At 50.1% G+C, this 16,906-nt stretch overlaps 1 protein-coding gene across 1 annotated transcript in view; it reads right to left on the bottom strand.

The window, feature by feature from the left end:
- Positions 1–708: 708 nt before the first annotated feature.
- Positions 709–16,906, bottom strand: part of SUSD6 (sushi domain containing 6) — a 92,821-nt gene continuing 76,623 nt past the window's right edge. The window contains exons 3-6 of the mRNA XM_047737709.1: positions 8,903–9,100; positions 7,598–7,736; positions 3,893–4,320; positions 709–3,003 (exon numbers count right to left, since the gene is read on the bottom strand). Of these exons, the coding sequence (XP_047593665.1) occupies positions 2,978–3,003; positions 3,893–4,320; positions 7,598–7,736; positions 8,903–9,100 (791 nt within the window). The 3' untranslated portion in view covers positions 709–2,977. The remainder of the gene's footprint in view (positions 3,004–3,892; positions 4,321–7,597; positions 7,737–8,902; positions 9,101–16,906) is intronic.

Genomic DNA, 16,906 nt, shown 5'->3' with positions numbered 1-16,906 from the left:
GCAAAGTGGCTAGGACTCAGCCCATTTCACAGTTCACACCAGTGAAACAGGAACACAGCACACAAAATTCAGAAATGGCAAAACAGAGAGCCTATCTGCTAAACTAAGGCATTGAAAGGGACGGAAATCTTAAGTGATTTTCACCACATACTGGCCCTTGAAAGTCGCTGGCCTGTGACAGCAAGTCACCAGGATATAAAACCTGCACTGAGTCAGCTCATGTGTGCAAAAAGACACTTTTAGTCCTTTGGTGTGGGCCATTCTCCTGGACAAGCCCTCTGCTGGACTCCCCTAGATGTGAGCCCTGGAAAGCCAGGCCCTGGGCAGTTTCTCCCACCCACTCTATGCTCTTTTGGCAGCCTCCTAACAGCCTGCCATCTGCCACCACCCTTGTTTTTCCGCCAGGCTCCACCTTGAGGCAGCTGTGGAATTCCTAATCCACAAAGCCTGGAAGCCCTAGAAACATCAGCACCTGGCTGATGGCTGAGCAACTGCTTCAGAGAAGTGCAAGATGAATGGGAGGCCTGGGCAAAGCCAATGATGTGGGGGGGGGTGTGGATGGAGAGTGCTTACACTAACTTCGCATTTATCCAGACTTTCTTTCCTACCAGGCAGGCAAGTCTGGGCTTGTGATCCCCAGGATGGTGTTAATGGCGGCGGAGGTGGAAGAAGGCTTTCCTTCCCCAACTCCCCCCCCCCCCCCCCCCCCCCGCAAAGGCTGAGCTGGTCACCCATGCGGCTGAATAAACCCAAAACAAACAGCACAATCTCTTAGGTGAGAAAACCCAGAGTAATGATATAAAAAAGGGTAAGAGCTTCCATTTTAAAAAATATTCTAGACCATTATTCTGGCTGTGAGCCCAACAGTGAGACTTTGGATCCCTCCACCATTTGTCCCTGCTTTCTTTTCTGGAGGAAGACAAGGGCACCCCTGTGAGTAAAGGAGAGCCCATGTGTGATGAGGCAACTAGGGTCCGTAGGGACCCCACGCTCCAGATGGGCCCCGTGCCAGCCCCTGCTGGCAGGCACATCTCCGGAAACGGCCTCTTTGGAGGCCAAGGACAGGCCCCCGGTCTTCTGCAGGTCCCTCAGAGGCCTGCGTCCCAGCACCCCTGCCAACCTGCTCCAGATGGAACCACGCCGGCCAGGGCTTTACACACAGCATGTGAAGGCTCCTGGGTGGGGAAGGGGAGAGACTCGGGGGTGCCCGCAGGCCCAGCAGGCACTGCCCTTACCCTGAGCGAAGGAAGACTACAGTGGTGCCAGGAGGCTGGGAACGAGCGGGTAGTAAAGTGCGTGTGAGAGGGATGCAGGAGGCTGAAAGGAGGCCGTTCCCCTCATGTTTGTGGCCGCTCACGCCTGGAGCTACCCTGTTCTGTCAGGTACTGAAAATACAGGGGTTCTTTATTGTTTTCACCACCCCAAACAGAGCGGGTCGGGGATGAGCGGAGGTGCAGGCGGGGTCAGCAACAAGTGTCTCAGCCCCCGCACTTCAAACACAGGACAGAAACAAGCCCTCCTCCGCGCCACATCTTCTGCAGACGGCAGCAGCTGGCTGAGCTCTGCCACCCCGGCCTTGGTCAGCATCCACAGGCGGCAGAGCAAGAGCCCCCCCGGCAGAAGCATCGGGGAGCGCGGAGCCCACCCCCTTCGACGGCAGAGCCCTGGGGTCAGGCTGCCTGGCAAGCTTTCACCCACCGCAGAGCAGCGAGGCGGGGTGTCTAGAACAGTCAGCCCCTCTCCAGGTGCGCGGGGAGAGCAGGGAGTCATCCATCAGCTGTGACCCGTGGAAGGGCGGGAGGGGAAACACGACTGGGAAAAGCAACGGTGCAGCAGGCAGCAGCCCGCTTCCTGGCACAGTTACTAAGGCACGAGACTGCGGTGACGAGGACCCTCAGGACTGGGGCGGAGCTGCCTGCAGCTGCCTGGAGACTCGGTCTGTGCCTCTCGGGCTTCCTTCGTCACCACGAACCCAGAACGGGGCAACTGCCCCCAATGCCAGTGGCCATGCGGGCATTCCGCAGCAGCTCAGCAACTCTCCCGTCCCAGCGATGATTCACGCAGGCCCCTGTGGGCAGCGAGGAGGCGGAGGTTGCCAAGGATCCAACCCAGGAGGCAGCAGGCCACTTCCCCTTACACTCCAGTGAAACAGAAAACCAAGGCCAGGAAGGCCGATGCTAGAAGTAGGAAGTGAGGACTTGCATATTAGGAAGACACTCATTCTCAGCCACCTTCCTTCCCTCCCTCAGCATCTTCTCCATGCTTCTTGGAAACTCAGCACGGCCAGGATCCAGCACCTCCGAGCTGGACAGCTGGGCGCTAGGAGAGCTTTGGCATGATTTTCCACATCCTCCATCCTCAGCCAAAGAAATGTGCCACCAGTTATCAACCAAAGGCGGGCCAGGGACCCACATTCTCGCCCTAATCAGAGCCACGTTTGGATCTGCTCCTGCTAAGGGCAGCGGCGCCAGGCCAGCCCCAGCCCCAGGCCTGGCACCCTGTGCAGCAGAGGGCAGCAGTGCAGCCACTGAGGCTTGCAGGAAAGCAACCAGCCTGCATGACAGGGGGACTGGAGGGGTCGGGGGTGGGGGAAGGCACAAGTAAACACAGCGGCTCTCAGGCCCGCACGGGCTGGTGGGGTCTGCCACCAAAGAGCTGGCTGCGGGGGATCCGGAGGGCTCAGGGAGAGGAAGAGTTCTGTCCAGCACATTCAAATATGTCCCCGACACAGATGGGAAGGCCGGGCTAGGCAAAATGCCAGCTCCTCCAGCTGTCCAGCAGGCAGATGGCGAGAATCTTCCTTGAGTTTCCAGCAAGGTGGGCATGGAGGCCCTCAGAGATACAGAGATACACAGATACACAGGTGGCGGCTCAGGTATCTGGGTAGGGTGGCTGGAGTACAGGGTGCTCAAACCCACAGGGAGAGGGACGAAGGGCAGAGAGGACCGTCGCAGAGAGGAGAGGCCCATGGCAGCGCTCATGCTTCTTTCAACAGTGGGATATCTGCAGGAAGAAAGATTGGAAAGCACAGGAGTTACCCCCCTGGGGAGCCCGGTTAGTGCAGAAGCCGCCCTGTCCAAAGGGAAACAGCTAGGATTAGGCCTCATCCTGAACCACACTGGGGTTTCATGTAAAGATATAGTTTAAAGTGACTGAGTCAATCCTGATATTCAACCCTTCAGGTTCCAAAAAAAGGTCAGGAAGTGGCAATTTCCCTCTGCAGATGGCTCGCCACAAAGAAGCCCAAGTCACCTGCGAGGCAGTATGGCACTGTGGGTTATAAACACAGGCTTCAGAGCCAGATCCATCCGGCTTCAAATGCCAGCTCAGTCACGAACCAACGGGAAAGTGACGTATGTTCTGGCCTCAGTTTCCTCATCGGTAAAGTAGGAATGGTAGTAACACCTATTTGTCACAATCCCTGTGAGGTTTAACTGAGATAGGGCAGGAGAACGATCACACAGGAGAGGCATACTCCTGTTTCAAATGAAACTGCTGAACGCCCTGGAAGAGACCAGCTCCAATTTTCACTGTAATATGACCCCATACCTCCTTGTCACTCCTAGCCTTTCAGGAACATAGAAATTATAACAGAACAGACCCTGCTCCCGCCTCCAACCAGCTGTCCTCCCTTTGATTTAGCACAGTCCTGCAGCCACAAATAATTTTGGAAACTCCAAACTATCAAGATTCGCAAACAGTCAAAAGTCTCCTTACAGAGCCCAAAGCCCCAGCAGGAGCTGGGGGTGAGACCTTATTTTATAGGCCAGCCCCCCAAGTCCTAGCTTCCTTTGCCCCCAGTACCCCATTATTAGAGAGGCTCACAATCCTTCCTCACTCCCCACAAGGCCCCCAAGCAGCTCCTGATTCATGCTCAGTGCAGACCACCTACCATCTGTGTAGTCCTCCGACGTGAGGGATAAAAGGCTTTGTATGTCACTGTTCTCTGAATCTGGGCCTTCTTTGTATGCCACTCGGCTGTTCCCTGAGCCAGCCACCCAGGAAGAGGTGGTCGCCTGATGCACCATCACAGTCTCAGAGCCTTGAGAACCCCAGGCTTCACACAGTCCAGACTGGCCCGGGGCCTCCTCCTCTCCGCCGGCAGAGGAACAGGCCCCCTGGTCCTGCAACTGCGGCTCCCTTGGCCCGTTCCTCCCACTGGGCCCAGACCCTTCTGACAGCACGATCTGCACCCTGGGGTCAGCAGGTGGCACGCAGTGACCAGAACTGCCGTACACAGCTTCCTCATAGGACGGGAGCGCAACCTGGACTCCATCCACCATGATGGACACCTGGTCGCCAGATACTCCCTGGTCGCGCCTGCAGCCAAAGGAAAAGACAGACGAAGAATTAAAACACACAACTAGATGCCACGGCACCAACAGCACCAACCATTTCTGAGCACGTACAATGTGCCAGGCACAACACTCTAAGTGCTTTATCCCACTGAACCCTCACCTGAGCCCTGTCGGGGACAGATTCACTAAGAGTGCAGATGAGGCTCAGAGAAGTCAAGTCACACAACAGGTAAGGGAGGAAGCTGGAATGTGAATCCAGTTCCGTCTGCTTCCAGAGACTCTGTTCTTACCCTCTGGGCACAGGTACCCAGCCCTCTCGACCTGTGCAGAAACTAGGAATCTAGAGATCTAAAAATAACGCCATCATTCAGCACAGTTGTAGAAGTAAGAGCACAATGCCTGCATTTATCTGCGGATATACTGTCTGAAGACTGGAAGTGGATACACTCTATGGCATGGGAATTAAAGCTCCATAAAGTGGTTTTTAAAAAAAGGAGGGAGAAGAAGCACTGTGAGACACTGGAGTTGAAATCTAAGGAATTTTGTTCTTTTGACTCAGTTACTTTGTCCTTTTTTAAAAAACTTAATTGTATGTAAATTGTAACACAAACAACACACAAAAATAGAAAAAATATATAGCTTCTTGTTTTATCCCAGAGGTAACTGAAGTATAACCCCTGCCAGCATCCTCAGACACCCTTGTTCCCACTATCCCTCTGATCTCCTACCTCCTCACGCAGAAATTAATCACTATCCTAACTTTCACAAAAATCATTCCTTTGCTTTCTATCTCAATAGTTTTACTGCCTAAACATGAACCCTTCAAAACCGCAACTAAGTTCTGCATATTTTTGATCTTGATGTGAGTGGGACATACGATGAATGTGTGTGTACATGTGTACAGGTACAAGTGTACATGTGTCTGGCTTCTTTTATTCAGCTTGATGTGTATGAGATTTATTCACTTTCTTAGGATCACTTTTTAATACACACACACTTTCCACCCCATCCCCCCACCCCCAATATTTTGAAAGTATGTTATTTTTTTGCTCATAAAACATTATTTGGCACAGTCCTCCCAAGAACATCTTCTCCTGTGTAACTGCACCATCATTACAGTCCTGAAATTGAACAACGGTCTAAGACTGTAATACACATTTTTCTAACTATCCCAAAAGAGATGTTTCAGCTGCTGTCTTGTCTGTTCTTTTTGAGGATCCAATTATGGATCATGCATTGCAGTTAGTCCTATTTCATCTCCTTTCTTCTAGAGTTTCTTTCATGACACTGACACTTTTTTTAGGGTCCAGGCTGGTTTCTCCTAGAATGTTCCACAATCTGGACTGAACTGTTTCCTTGGGATGGAGATCCCAAGTCAGTGTTTGCCTGGAACACTGAGTCATCTGTGATGCGTGTCCTTCTCAGTGCATTATGTCAGAGACACAAAAGGTAAAGGGCTGGACTGTTGTTATTAGCTCTGGATTTCCTCGTCTGTACCTGCAAACAAAATCTGTGGCGCCCAATTCAAATGGCGCAGACACTGTGAGGATGACAGAAGTGGTACTCAGAAATGAGTGGAGGTTTCTGGAAGGAAGGGAAACTAATGGCAAGGGGGCAGAGAAAGCAGTGTGCACTCTGCTATGCGCTTAACTCCCGTTACTTATATGCTTTTTGTTTGTTTGCTTAAAACCTAGTATGTGTACACAGCACAAAATTTAAACAGAGTCCCTATTAAAAACCAAATCATTCTTCTACTCAAGTCAGGAAAAATCAGCCCATTACTTTTAACACATTTACCAGATAACTACAGGAGGAAAATACTCCCTAATTTGAATGACTTGACCAGCAGATCAGCTTGACTTTATGTGGAAATACCTGATTCTTTCAAGTAAACAGTCCCCTCCAGATCCTCTTTATTTTACTAATTGTTTAACAACCTTAAAAAAAAAAAAAATAGCTGCAGGGTGCCTAGGGGCTCAACGGGTTAAGGCTAAACTGAGGCCTTCCGCTCCTGTTCCCAGGGTCCTGGGATTGAGCCCTAAATCAGGCTCCCAGCTCTGCGGACAGGCTGCTTCTTCCCCTGCCCCTCCCCCCACCTGTTCTCTCAATCTCTGTCTCTCTCAAATAAACAAATAAACTCTTGAAAAAAAAAAAAAAAAAAAGCTGCAACCTGCTCCCCCAAACAAAACATAAAAAGGAGACAGAAAAATCACACCTAGAACATCAGGACTAAGCCTGGACCTGGTCTGTAAATTCCAGACCAGGAAGCATTTTATTTAAAACAGTTTTGTTTGCTCCTCTGGCCTGTGGATGGCGAAAGTGCCTGAGGAATGGCTATGAGCGCACACAAACCAGTCTCAGGGGAAAGAGGGGCTGCTGGGCCACGCCAGGCAACCCCAGAGGCCAGGACAGCCCTGGAGAGGGGTCCCTCCTAAGGGATACACACAGGGTCAGCCCCTGACCATCTGCCACCCACCCGCCATCTCATCTACCTAGTCTAGGATGACTTGTGGCTAATGCACTCATGGAAGAAGAAAAGTAACAAAGCAGGCAAAACTCCCCCATTTCTAGTGCGGTATTGAGCAGTGGCTGCCAATCCTAGCTGCATGTTAGGACCACTGGGAAAGTTAAAAAAAAACAAAACAAAACAAAACAAAACAAAAAAAAACACTAATGCCAGGCTCCCGCTCCAAACCAAATTAATCAGAATGTCTGGGGGTAGGGGCCCAGGTGTTGGTATTTGTGTTTAACTCCCAGCAGATGCCCCTATGTGCAGCCAGTATTAGGAACTAGAGGGACAGGGCAGTGGTTCGCAAACATGAGTCCACATCAGGATCACCTGCAGCGCTTAAGAAACTCAGTTACTAGGTCTCAGCCCGAGTTTCTCATTCAGTTGGTCTGGGGTGGAGCCTGAAAATCTCCATGCCTAATACGTCCCCATGTGATGCCAATGCCACTGGAACCACACTTTGAGAACCACCAATGTAGAGCAAATGACGTGGCTCAGGGATTGGACATATTTAACTTTCTAGGCGGTCATCATCTAGAGGGATGACCTTGACTTAACCTCTCTGAGCCTCAGCTTCCTGATCTATAATGTTCCTGTGAGGATAAATCTAATGCGGGCAAAGTGATAAGCACAGGGCCAGCCACATCCAGGAGTCGAACATACAGGAGGGCGTCCCCTTTCCCAGGGCACATATGGCAGAAGAGGCTGCTGGTCTCGCGAGCACCACTGTGCAGTCAGAGGCCAGACCCCAAGACGCGCCTCCCCCCGACCCCACCCCACAAGGGCTCACCTGCTGTGATGGAACGACTTCAGCTTCGGCTGCAGCAGCACAAACAGCACCACGAGGAGGAGAATGAGCGCCACGGAGCTGGCAGTGGAAGCCACTATGGACAGTGTGGGGACCCCCAGGGACGTGTGGGCATCTTTGTCTACAGAAATAAACCATCGTCAGGAGTATGTTATACCCAGACCCAGAACACAGAATTCCCACAGCTGACCTCATCCAAGGTCCCCTGACTGGTACTACAGCTCCGGCCACTTTAGAAGTTGACATGCAAACAGTGTTTACATACAAGGAAAGGGGCCATTTCCCCATCCTGTTTCTAAATCTAAAATTCACTTCAGGGGTGCCTGGGGGGCTCAGTTGGTTGAGCGACTGCCTTCGGCTCAGGTCATGATCCCGGACTTCCAGGATTGAGTCCCGCATTGGGCTCCCAGTTCCTTGGGGAGTCTGCTTCTCCCTCCGACCTTCTCCTCTCTCATGCTCTCTCTCACTCATTTTCTCTCAAATAAATAAATAAAATCTTTAAAATTCACTTCAGACCGGTGTGGGCCATCTCACGCCTAACTTCCCCAACCCCCCGAGATCTGGCCTTTATGAACCCCTTCTGAGGCTGTCCTCGGGACCATCAGGCATGTCCCCGGCCTTCCACAGTCTGAGGTCCCACCCATGTTTCCCGCACGTGGCAGGAAAACTGGTAAGAGTGGGGCTGTATAACCCCCTGTTCTAAGATCCTGTGATTTCAGCTGTAAATCTCAGGCTGGTCCCCAGCCTTCTCTGGGGTGTCATGGTCTTGGGGCCCGAGTGTGAAGCACAAAGACGGCTGTCTGACACACGCTTTCCTGCAGGCAGCTGGAGTTTCCTGTCATGCACGACAGGCGGAGGCAGGAGGGGGAGAGGTCTTCTGTCCAGCTGGACTGTAGCTCTATAACAAAACAGTCCATTTCCATTCAAAGTAAAATAATATAAAAGAGACACTCCAGAAGGTGTTAGCAGAACATGGTCAAAGGTCACCAGCACTTGGCTGGGTGAACAGGAGATGCTGAGCATCAAAGGGACTTCACACAGCAGAACAGATGCCTCAGTAAAGCTCAGAGCCCCTCGGTGGCTCAGCTGAAATGCAGCAGGACACACACCAGCAACCCCAGATGTCCTGCACAAAGACATGAAATCCCAAAGGAAGGGAGGCCACAGGGCATCAAAGGAGCTATACTGCCCCATGGCACAGGTGCTCTGGAGGAAGTGGGCACCACTGCCTGTCAGTTTACAGGAAGCAGAACCCCAGCAGCCCCCCTTCCCATCTGCCAGACTGACCCTCGTTGAGACGGCAGCTGATCTCCATGGCTGGCTTCCACTCTCCATTCTTACAGGTCAGGTACTTGTAGTCGCCTTTCAACATGTAGCCTTCGGCACACAGGTATTCAATGACGCTGCCCGCGTTCAGGGGGTCTCTGCAAGGCCGGGGGTGGCAGATGTAGCCACCATTCTCTGGCTCTGGGGGCAGCGAACACACTGCAAAGACAGAGAGAATGCACGGTGCTATAGTGCTGGGGTTTTCCAGTGGGAATCCCGTCCACGATGGTGAGCCGGATAGTTCCACAGGAGGAACCAAGAGCCATTCCCTTGGAAAGGCTGTTGGCCAAACTCTGGAAATTCAGGTTGCCAAGGACACAGGGAAGCACGCTGGCCACAGGGAAAGTCTGGCTGCTTGCAACATTGCCCCTTTCCCTTGGCACGTGCCTGGAGAGGACTGCATCCATAAGGGAGTGACAGACTCTGACAAAGTTGTGAACTCACAGAGATCTAGCACATAATATGGTTTTGATAAAACCTACTGGGACACACAAAGAATCAGAGTGAAAGGTGGTAAAATACGGTCAGCCTGGGTAGGAGACACATTACCCCTGCTTCCAGCATCAATACGAGCGAGGAGTCCACTGTGTGATAAAAATGTGCCTTCATGGCCTGAGAGGGGATATCTGATGGATTCCTGGGCCCCCTCTCAAGCCCCCACCTTCTGACTGGAGGAGTCACTGCCAGCACTTGTCTCTGTCCCACAGTAAAAGCCACATGTTTTGTTCAGGGAGGACTACTTAGCTTTAGAAATACCTTCCCCTCCCATCCTGTTTATGCTGACAGCTCCAGGAGAAAGGGATCATCACACCCTTTGTTGATGAGCACACTGGCCCACAGAAGCTGAAGGACTTGTAGCTAAGCATAAGGCAGTGTATAAGGGCAGACCTACCCAGTCGACTCTGTCAGAGCAGCTGGAGAAGAAGGGGACTCTGATGCCATGGCCTGCCCTTCCAATCCTGGAGAGATGCTACAGAATGGATTGGGGGGTGTCCCTAGATATAATAGGAGGGACACAGCAGGGGCACAAAAGGAAGTGCTGTTTGGAAGGCTGGCCTGCAGGAGAAGATGTGCAGGCAGGATGGCCGGCTACCATGAACTTCAACTTTCCAAAAGCCATACTAATACAAGAAAGATAAAGGGGGGGGGGGGGGGTGCCTGGGTGGCTCAGTGGGTTAAGCCTCTGCCTTCAGGTCATGATCTCAGGGTCCTGGGATTAGGCCCCGCATTGGGCTCTATGCTCAGCAGAGAGCCTGCTTCCCCCTCTCTGCCGGCCTATCTGCCTACTTGTGATCTCTCTGTCAAATAAATAAATAAAAATATTTTTTAAATGCTTAAAAAAAAAAGATAAAGGTTTCCAAAGGACATCTGATTTTGCTGACAGATACCCTGCCCCTATCCTGACTATCACAAGAACATCTGTATGAAAATAAGAACTGCTGGCTTTTCTGTTTTTGTTTTTTTTTCCCCACTTCCTCTAACAGACCTGGAGTCTGACTGTGCCCCATCCTGTTCACTGGCCTGCCCACCGCTCCCTTGCACACAGATGCCCTCACAGTCTCTCACCAAATACCACTTCCCTTCAACCTGCAAACTGCTAGTAAGCAAACCAACTGCCAGCCGGGCGTGGGGGTGGGGGTGGGGGGTGGTCACGTCAAAGAAAAGCTGATAGCTCCCTGCCTACAAGTGGCTTATTGCCGAGGTGGGGAGAAAAGACTCATTTGCAAAGATTCACTAGAAGACAAGGCCGGGATGGGTGGCCCGGGGATCCACAGGAGAGGTGTGGACAGCTTCTCTGTTCTCTGAAACTAACAGATGAGACTAAATAAACCAGGGACATGCCTTCTCCAGATTCTTCCCACGTCACCCACCTCACCCACCTCACCCGAAGTCTTGAACAGGAGGACAGACCCACCACGCTCCTTCTGATGCCTCCTCCAACTCTAGCCAACTGGTTCAAAGAAGCTGGCCAACTGGATTTCCAAAGAAACCTCTACAAATGGCTTTACTCTTTACACTTTCCTTCTTTTGTTCAGGGCAACAAGCCTGCCACAGATCCCCTGGCTCTCCTAGCACTGTGTCTAATTGGGGCATTTCCGAAGCATAATTAAAGCTGAGCACTGCAGGGCAGCTCCGTGAAGCAGGCAGGACCCACTCACAGGTCCAGTGTGCTGGGAAAGGTGGTCTCAGAGGAAGAACGGCTCATTCTGAAGCCACTCCAGCTTTGCTGATATTCCTGCCCATAAAGCCCACATCTGCACCAATCTTTGCGAGGAACCCTAGAGACCACCGAGCACTCATTTGATCAGTGAAAAAGAATGAGGTCTATAAAGAAGTGACTTGAAATTTCATTTCATTTCAATTCAACTAGTATTTATTATTACGTAGGGGTCATTGTGCTACACTCTGAAAAAGGTTAAAAAAGATAAGCACTTCAGGTACCTGGAGCCAAATAAGGATATGACAAATAAGTATACACATATATTTTAAAAGTTGTTTTCTTTATGGCTTCTGGGTTTTGTGTCTAAAGGACATTTTCCCTTCTCTGAGGTTATACGTGTACCCCTCAGTGTTTTTTTTAGAATAATTTTATAAGGAAAAAAAAAATCGTAGGAAATACATACACATGATATATAAACCCTCTCCTGCCTCTGAGTCACTCAGTTCCTCTCTTTGAAGGCACTGCACCCATTTCTTTCATATTCTTCCAAAGATACTCCACAAACAGACATTCTAATACACCTCAAAGAACATGATTAGTGCCACAAGACAGGGAGCACAATGCAGGAGAGAACACATCTTACGCGGGATAGAGTAGGCGAGGTTCAGGAAGGGGGCAGCATTTCAAGTGGGGCTTTATCTCATCAGAAGAAGGTTTAAGCAAATGCAGAGAGATAGGAAAGTAAAGGTAAAGCCTAGATAATATCAAGCAGCCCTAGTTAGCTAGGTTGCATAATACAACAAAATCCAGAAAAAAGTGACAAGCAATGAAACCATCTTGCAGAGGGCCTTGACTGCAACAGGTGTTTGTACTATGTTCAAAGGACAAAGGGAGCTTTTGAGGGGTCTTGAGAGGGCAGAACTACAAGAGAAGCTGAATCTGATCAAAGACGGACAGAGCTTGAGGGAGCCTCAGAGTAAGTCAACAGTAGAGCAATGCTAGCACGGTAAGGTTAATGCACGCACTTATTTTATGCTTCCTATGACGGTCAGACAAAGGCGACAAGCTAAATGCATCGGGCTCAGCATTGCAAAGAGGCTGTCCCAGGTCCAAGGAAGTAAGGAGGCTGTAGAAGTAAAAACGAAAAGGGGTGGGTAGGTGGAGGCAAGGTCATTTTAAGACACCAGGAACACAAGAAAAAAATATTGCCCTGCTGCCCAGTCAAACATCAGAGCAGGAGAGTCATGGCAAAGAGCAGATGTTCCAGAGGACCCTCTCAGTGATGCCAGGGTTAACAAAAAAGGGAAGAACATTAGGAAGAGCAAATAATCATCCAGAGTCTTCTGGAAGCCACCCTTCTGGGCAGGAGGCTGACTTACTCTATGCATCAGGCTCTCTGCCTAACAACCCTTGGTCCACAGAAGGAGTTTCAAGCTCTGTTCTCAACCGCAAGAAGACAATGAACTCATCTGATTTGGCAAAGCTGCATAATTTTTAAAAGAGCGAGAAAGCCAGAAGATAGAAATTTTACAGGAAAAAAATCAATTAATTCTCCTTAGCTTTCTTCTCTGCTTTCCATTATCTCCTATAGCCACTTAGGCCTTCAGTGAGCACAGGAAGCAGAGAGGTAATTCTTCAGGGGCTGCAGAGTGCCTGGCGCACAGCAGTCATTCAGGGAAAGGCCATCCAACCGGTTGGGGAGGGGACAGATGCTGTAGATGCAGAGGAAGCTGGCTGATCTTCCACTCCAAGTCACTGTAGCCTCAAACACTCGGTAGAAAACAAGAACCCTCCATCAGCCCTTCTAAATGGGTTTTGTTTTTGTTGTTGTGGGGACCAGCCTCTTAGGAGGAGGAGGAAAAGGCAATAAACAAAGCAAACTCTGTCAGATTCTGTAACAAGCAAATCAAAGAGAGCTCCAGGAAGGGGCCCAGGATCAAATTGTTCAGTTTAACAAACTGAACAAGCACTTGAGCCCCTGCAAAGGGCGGTGTAGGGAGGAAGCAGTACTACCACCAGCCTGAGGAGGGGAAAGAGACGTGCATTTTAAGAAGACGCAACAAAAGAGGTTTCTGGCTGATGTCAGTTCTCAAGAAAACATCCTACTCCCAAACACTGGGACTGAGGGCTTAAGAAACTGTCAGTGTTCACTTCCAGGTTTGAAATAATGCTTTAGACTAAATCAGAGGAGTAACATTGAGAATAAAATTGAGCACAGAGAAGTAGCTGCTTAATCAAGGTATCCAAAGAAAGGATGGCCAGAGAAAAGTTTTCCTGGGAATTCAGGGGACAAGAAAAAGGCTCCCCCAAACCCAGCACACAAACCCAGCAGCTGCAATCATCAGGGACACCACTGGAAGCAGTACTGTAAATGTCCCTATTTGGTTGTGATTCCATCAAAGGACTGGAGCTCGCCTCTCCCCACAAGCCACCCTAAGAGGGCCACCCATGTCACAGGACCATGTGACAGCCTTTTGTGACCCACAAAAGGTTTATAATTTAGAGAAGACAGACTCACATGTATCCAACTCTAATGTAAATCAAAGAAGGAAGTGTTAAAAGGTTAGCTTTTCTACTAGCCTGACACCTCTTACTCATCCGAGCACTGGTGGCAACCAGAGGAAGGTGAGACCCCAGGGCAAAGAGAAACAGGATCAAAAAAATAAGGAGGGGAGGAAGGACCAGATGGACACCACATATCTAGCACAGCACTGTCCAACAGAAATATAATGTAGCCAGATAGGTAATTAAAAATTTTCTGCTGGCCACATTGAAAAAGTAAAAGGAAACACATGAAATGAATTTTAATAATCTATTTTATTTAACCTACTATATAAAAAATACATTAGTGATTACATCTCAACATGTGATCGATACACAAATATATTAATGAGATATTTAATTTTTTTTCATTATTAAGTCCATACTTACAGCCCATCTCAAGTCAGACTAGCCACACTTCAAGCTCTCAGTAGCCACATGGGGCTGGGAGCCTGTACGGCAGAGATCGTGGAGGAGAGTCTGTATCTGAGAGTCAGAGAGGTGTCTGGGGATGGGAACGCTGTGGGGAGGGTCCAGAGCCACGCCCCAGGGTAGGAGATAAGAGGTGATGCAGCAGATATGAAGGAAGCCCTGGGCACTGAGGAGCCAGAGAAAAATCAAGGCAAAAACAGACAAAAAGGTGTTCAGATGTGCAGTCTGGAGTTTTGGGTTTTTTTTTTTTTTCTTTTTTGACATAAAACAAGGAAAGTAATAATTACTGCAAACAGATAGCCTATTACATGTGCCACGCACTCTTGTGAGCTGTCTCTTAACACGAAGCAGGTGCTATATTATTTCCTAAGAACAATGGGGCTCAGCTGAGTTGAGAAATCTGCCACAGATCACACATTTGTAAATGACTCTCATTTTTGCGTGCAGTACTGCGGCTCCTCCCGACACACTAAGCCCAAGCTTCTGGAACGTTCTGCTACTCTGTATGTGATGGGACAAGTCATCCTATAGTGTGAAAAGGCTAGCTCACACAGAGGTGCCATGAAAACCTCCCACAAAAGCTGGGAGTGGACATTCAGGACAAATGTAGAGGCAGGGGTGGGAGGCTAGTGATCACATCTGACTATAGTTAAAAGCTTTCTTCTGAGGCCACCTTTAAACATCTCAGTACTAACATTTATTGACCAGCTACTAAATGCCAAGCACCAGTCCAAACACTTTACATATGTAACTCATTTAAGTTTCACAAAGACCCTGTAAGAAACATAATTACTATACAGTTATTAGATGAGTAAATTGAGTGAAGTTAAGGAACTTGCTTAAGGGCACCAAGCAGAAAGAGGCAGAGTCAGGATTTGAACCCAGGAAGGCTGACTTCCCTTTGCACGGCACCGGGCAGAAACAGAGGGTCTCCGAGCCCAGCTTCTCCTCCCATACCCACATCCTGGAAAGGGAGCTCAGTGACAAAGACAATTTGGGTACTGCCTGTGGACAGTGGGCTCTATGACACAACAGGACTGAACCAGATGTCCTCTGAGGTCTCTTCTGACATTTGCAAACTTGTCTGAAGTTGGCTGAGTGGCTGGCCTCACCCCTACCCAAGATTCCTCTGTCAAAGTCCTGTAGCCGGGGTGGTTTTTAGTCAAGCACGAGGTGTGAGGTGCTTCTCCTGAAGAAACCTCTGCACCCCTCTGGGCAGATTCCTGCCTCGGGTGTGTAGTGGGAACAGGAAAACAGCAAGAGGAATTCTCTTACTCAAGTGATACCCAAGGGCTGCTTCTGTCCCCGGCATCCCCCAGCTTTCTGCCTTCCTGACCCCCCCCCCCCCCCCAGCAAACAGTCAAAAGTCTCAAACGATGGCAGCGAGAGGGAAGAGACAATTTCTCATACCATTTGCAACCTTCCTCTCCTGAAAGACAAACCTTCTCAGCACTCAGACAGGAAGCCATTGTCCAGCTGGGATCCCTTTTCTCATGAGAACTTCCCACACGCTGGGGGAGGGCCAGACTGCCACAGCTCAGGCCTTTCTCAGGGTGTGGCCCTAGGGCTGGGGCACCGGAGAGAAGGGGGGACCCCACCCATGGTTTAGGCTGCCTCTACTGCTCCTCCCAGGCCCCCACCCCCCCACCCCACCCCCATTTTCCCCAACAGAGGCCTAGGGAAGTGGGACTGGTTTCAGAGTCTGTCAGTCTTGTCAGTCTGTCAGTCTTGTCAGTCTGGGTCCCTCCCTGCCTCTCTCTCTCTCTCCCTCCACCTCACAGGAAAAGGGAGATGCAAGCCATGGGTTCAGAGCCAGTGAGGAGGACCATCTTCACGGCACCCTGATGCAGAGAGGAAACTCCTAGAACCTGGAAGCAGCCAGCAAGGCCCTCAGCTGTTTTGAAAGAAGGGCTGTTTCTCTCCCCTGCAGGGAACCCTGACCTGAAAGCCCAAGGATCATCTGGAACCCCACCCATCGTTGGAGATTGAGTCCCAAGTCACCAGCTCCAGAAAACCATTCCAAAGAGCACTGCCAGGGAGAACAGAGCAGCACAGGGTAGCACTCACCAGCACAGGTCTAGAATGAGAGCACTGGAGTCACACTGCTAACCGTTACCCCTGTGTGGGCTGGGCCCCATCTTCTCATTCCTGTGCCCTTGCTAAGTAAGTAAAGTAGGGATCCTAAAGCACAGTGTCTACCTATAGGGCGGCTGTGCGCGTGAGTCACAAGTACACAGGTAAAACGCCTGGTACCTGGTACCAGGTCTGTCATATACTTAGTGCTCAACAAACAGCAGTTTTATTATTCCTCCTTTGTGTTCCCCTAACACCTGTATCCTTCTCTACCAACCGTCACTGTGTGGTTGGCTCTGCAGCAATCACTTCTCACAGGTCAGTCCCCCGCCCCCACACCTACCCACCCAAGCCCCCGGGGAAGTATTTGTTCTGCTCATTTCTTATTCCCAGATCTTGGCACAAAATCTGGAGGACAGAAGATGCTTGGTAGAAAACTGCTTTGACTGTGTGGGCAAAATTCTGCCCACATTTCAAGGCACTGTCATGTTCCTGATTTGACATGAGGCAAGGACAAGTAACAGCCAAGAGAAGCCCCCTGCAAGGTACAGCTCATGTTCTCTAAATCTGGTATGAAAACATCCTCCTGACCTGACAGGATCAGGGCCAGGACAGGGCAGAGCCTGGTCTTGGATGTCAGCCAGAAGAGTTTCGGTTTGACCCAGGGGCCCAATCTGCAACCCTGTCAACGGCCTGAACTGTTTTGAGTATTATTACTCCTTGACAGTCATTCCCACCCGCAAGTAGTGTTTAAGAGG

The sequence above is a fragment of the Lutra lutra genome, chromosome 7 (assembly GCF_902655055.1).
Source record: "Lutra lutra chromosome 7, mLutLut1.2, whole genome shotgun sequence".
Taxonomy (NCBI): domain Eukaryota; kingdom Metazoa; phylum Chordata; class Mammalia; order Carnivora; family Mustelidae; genus Lutra; species Lutra lutra.
This window is presented reverse-complemented; position numbering and strand designations above follow the sequence as displayed.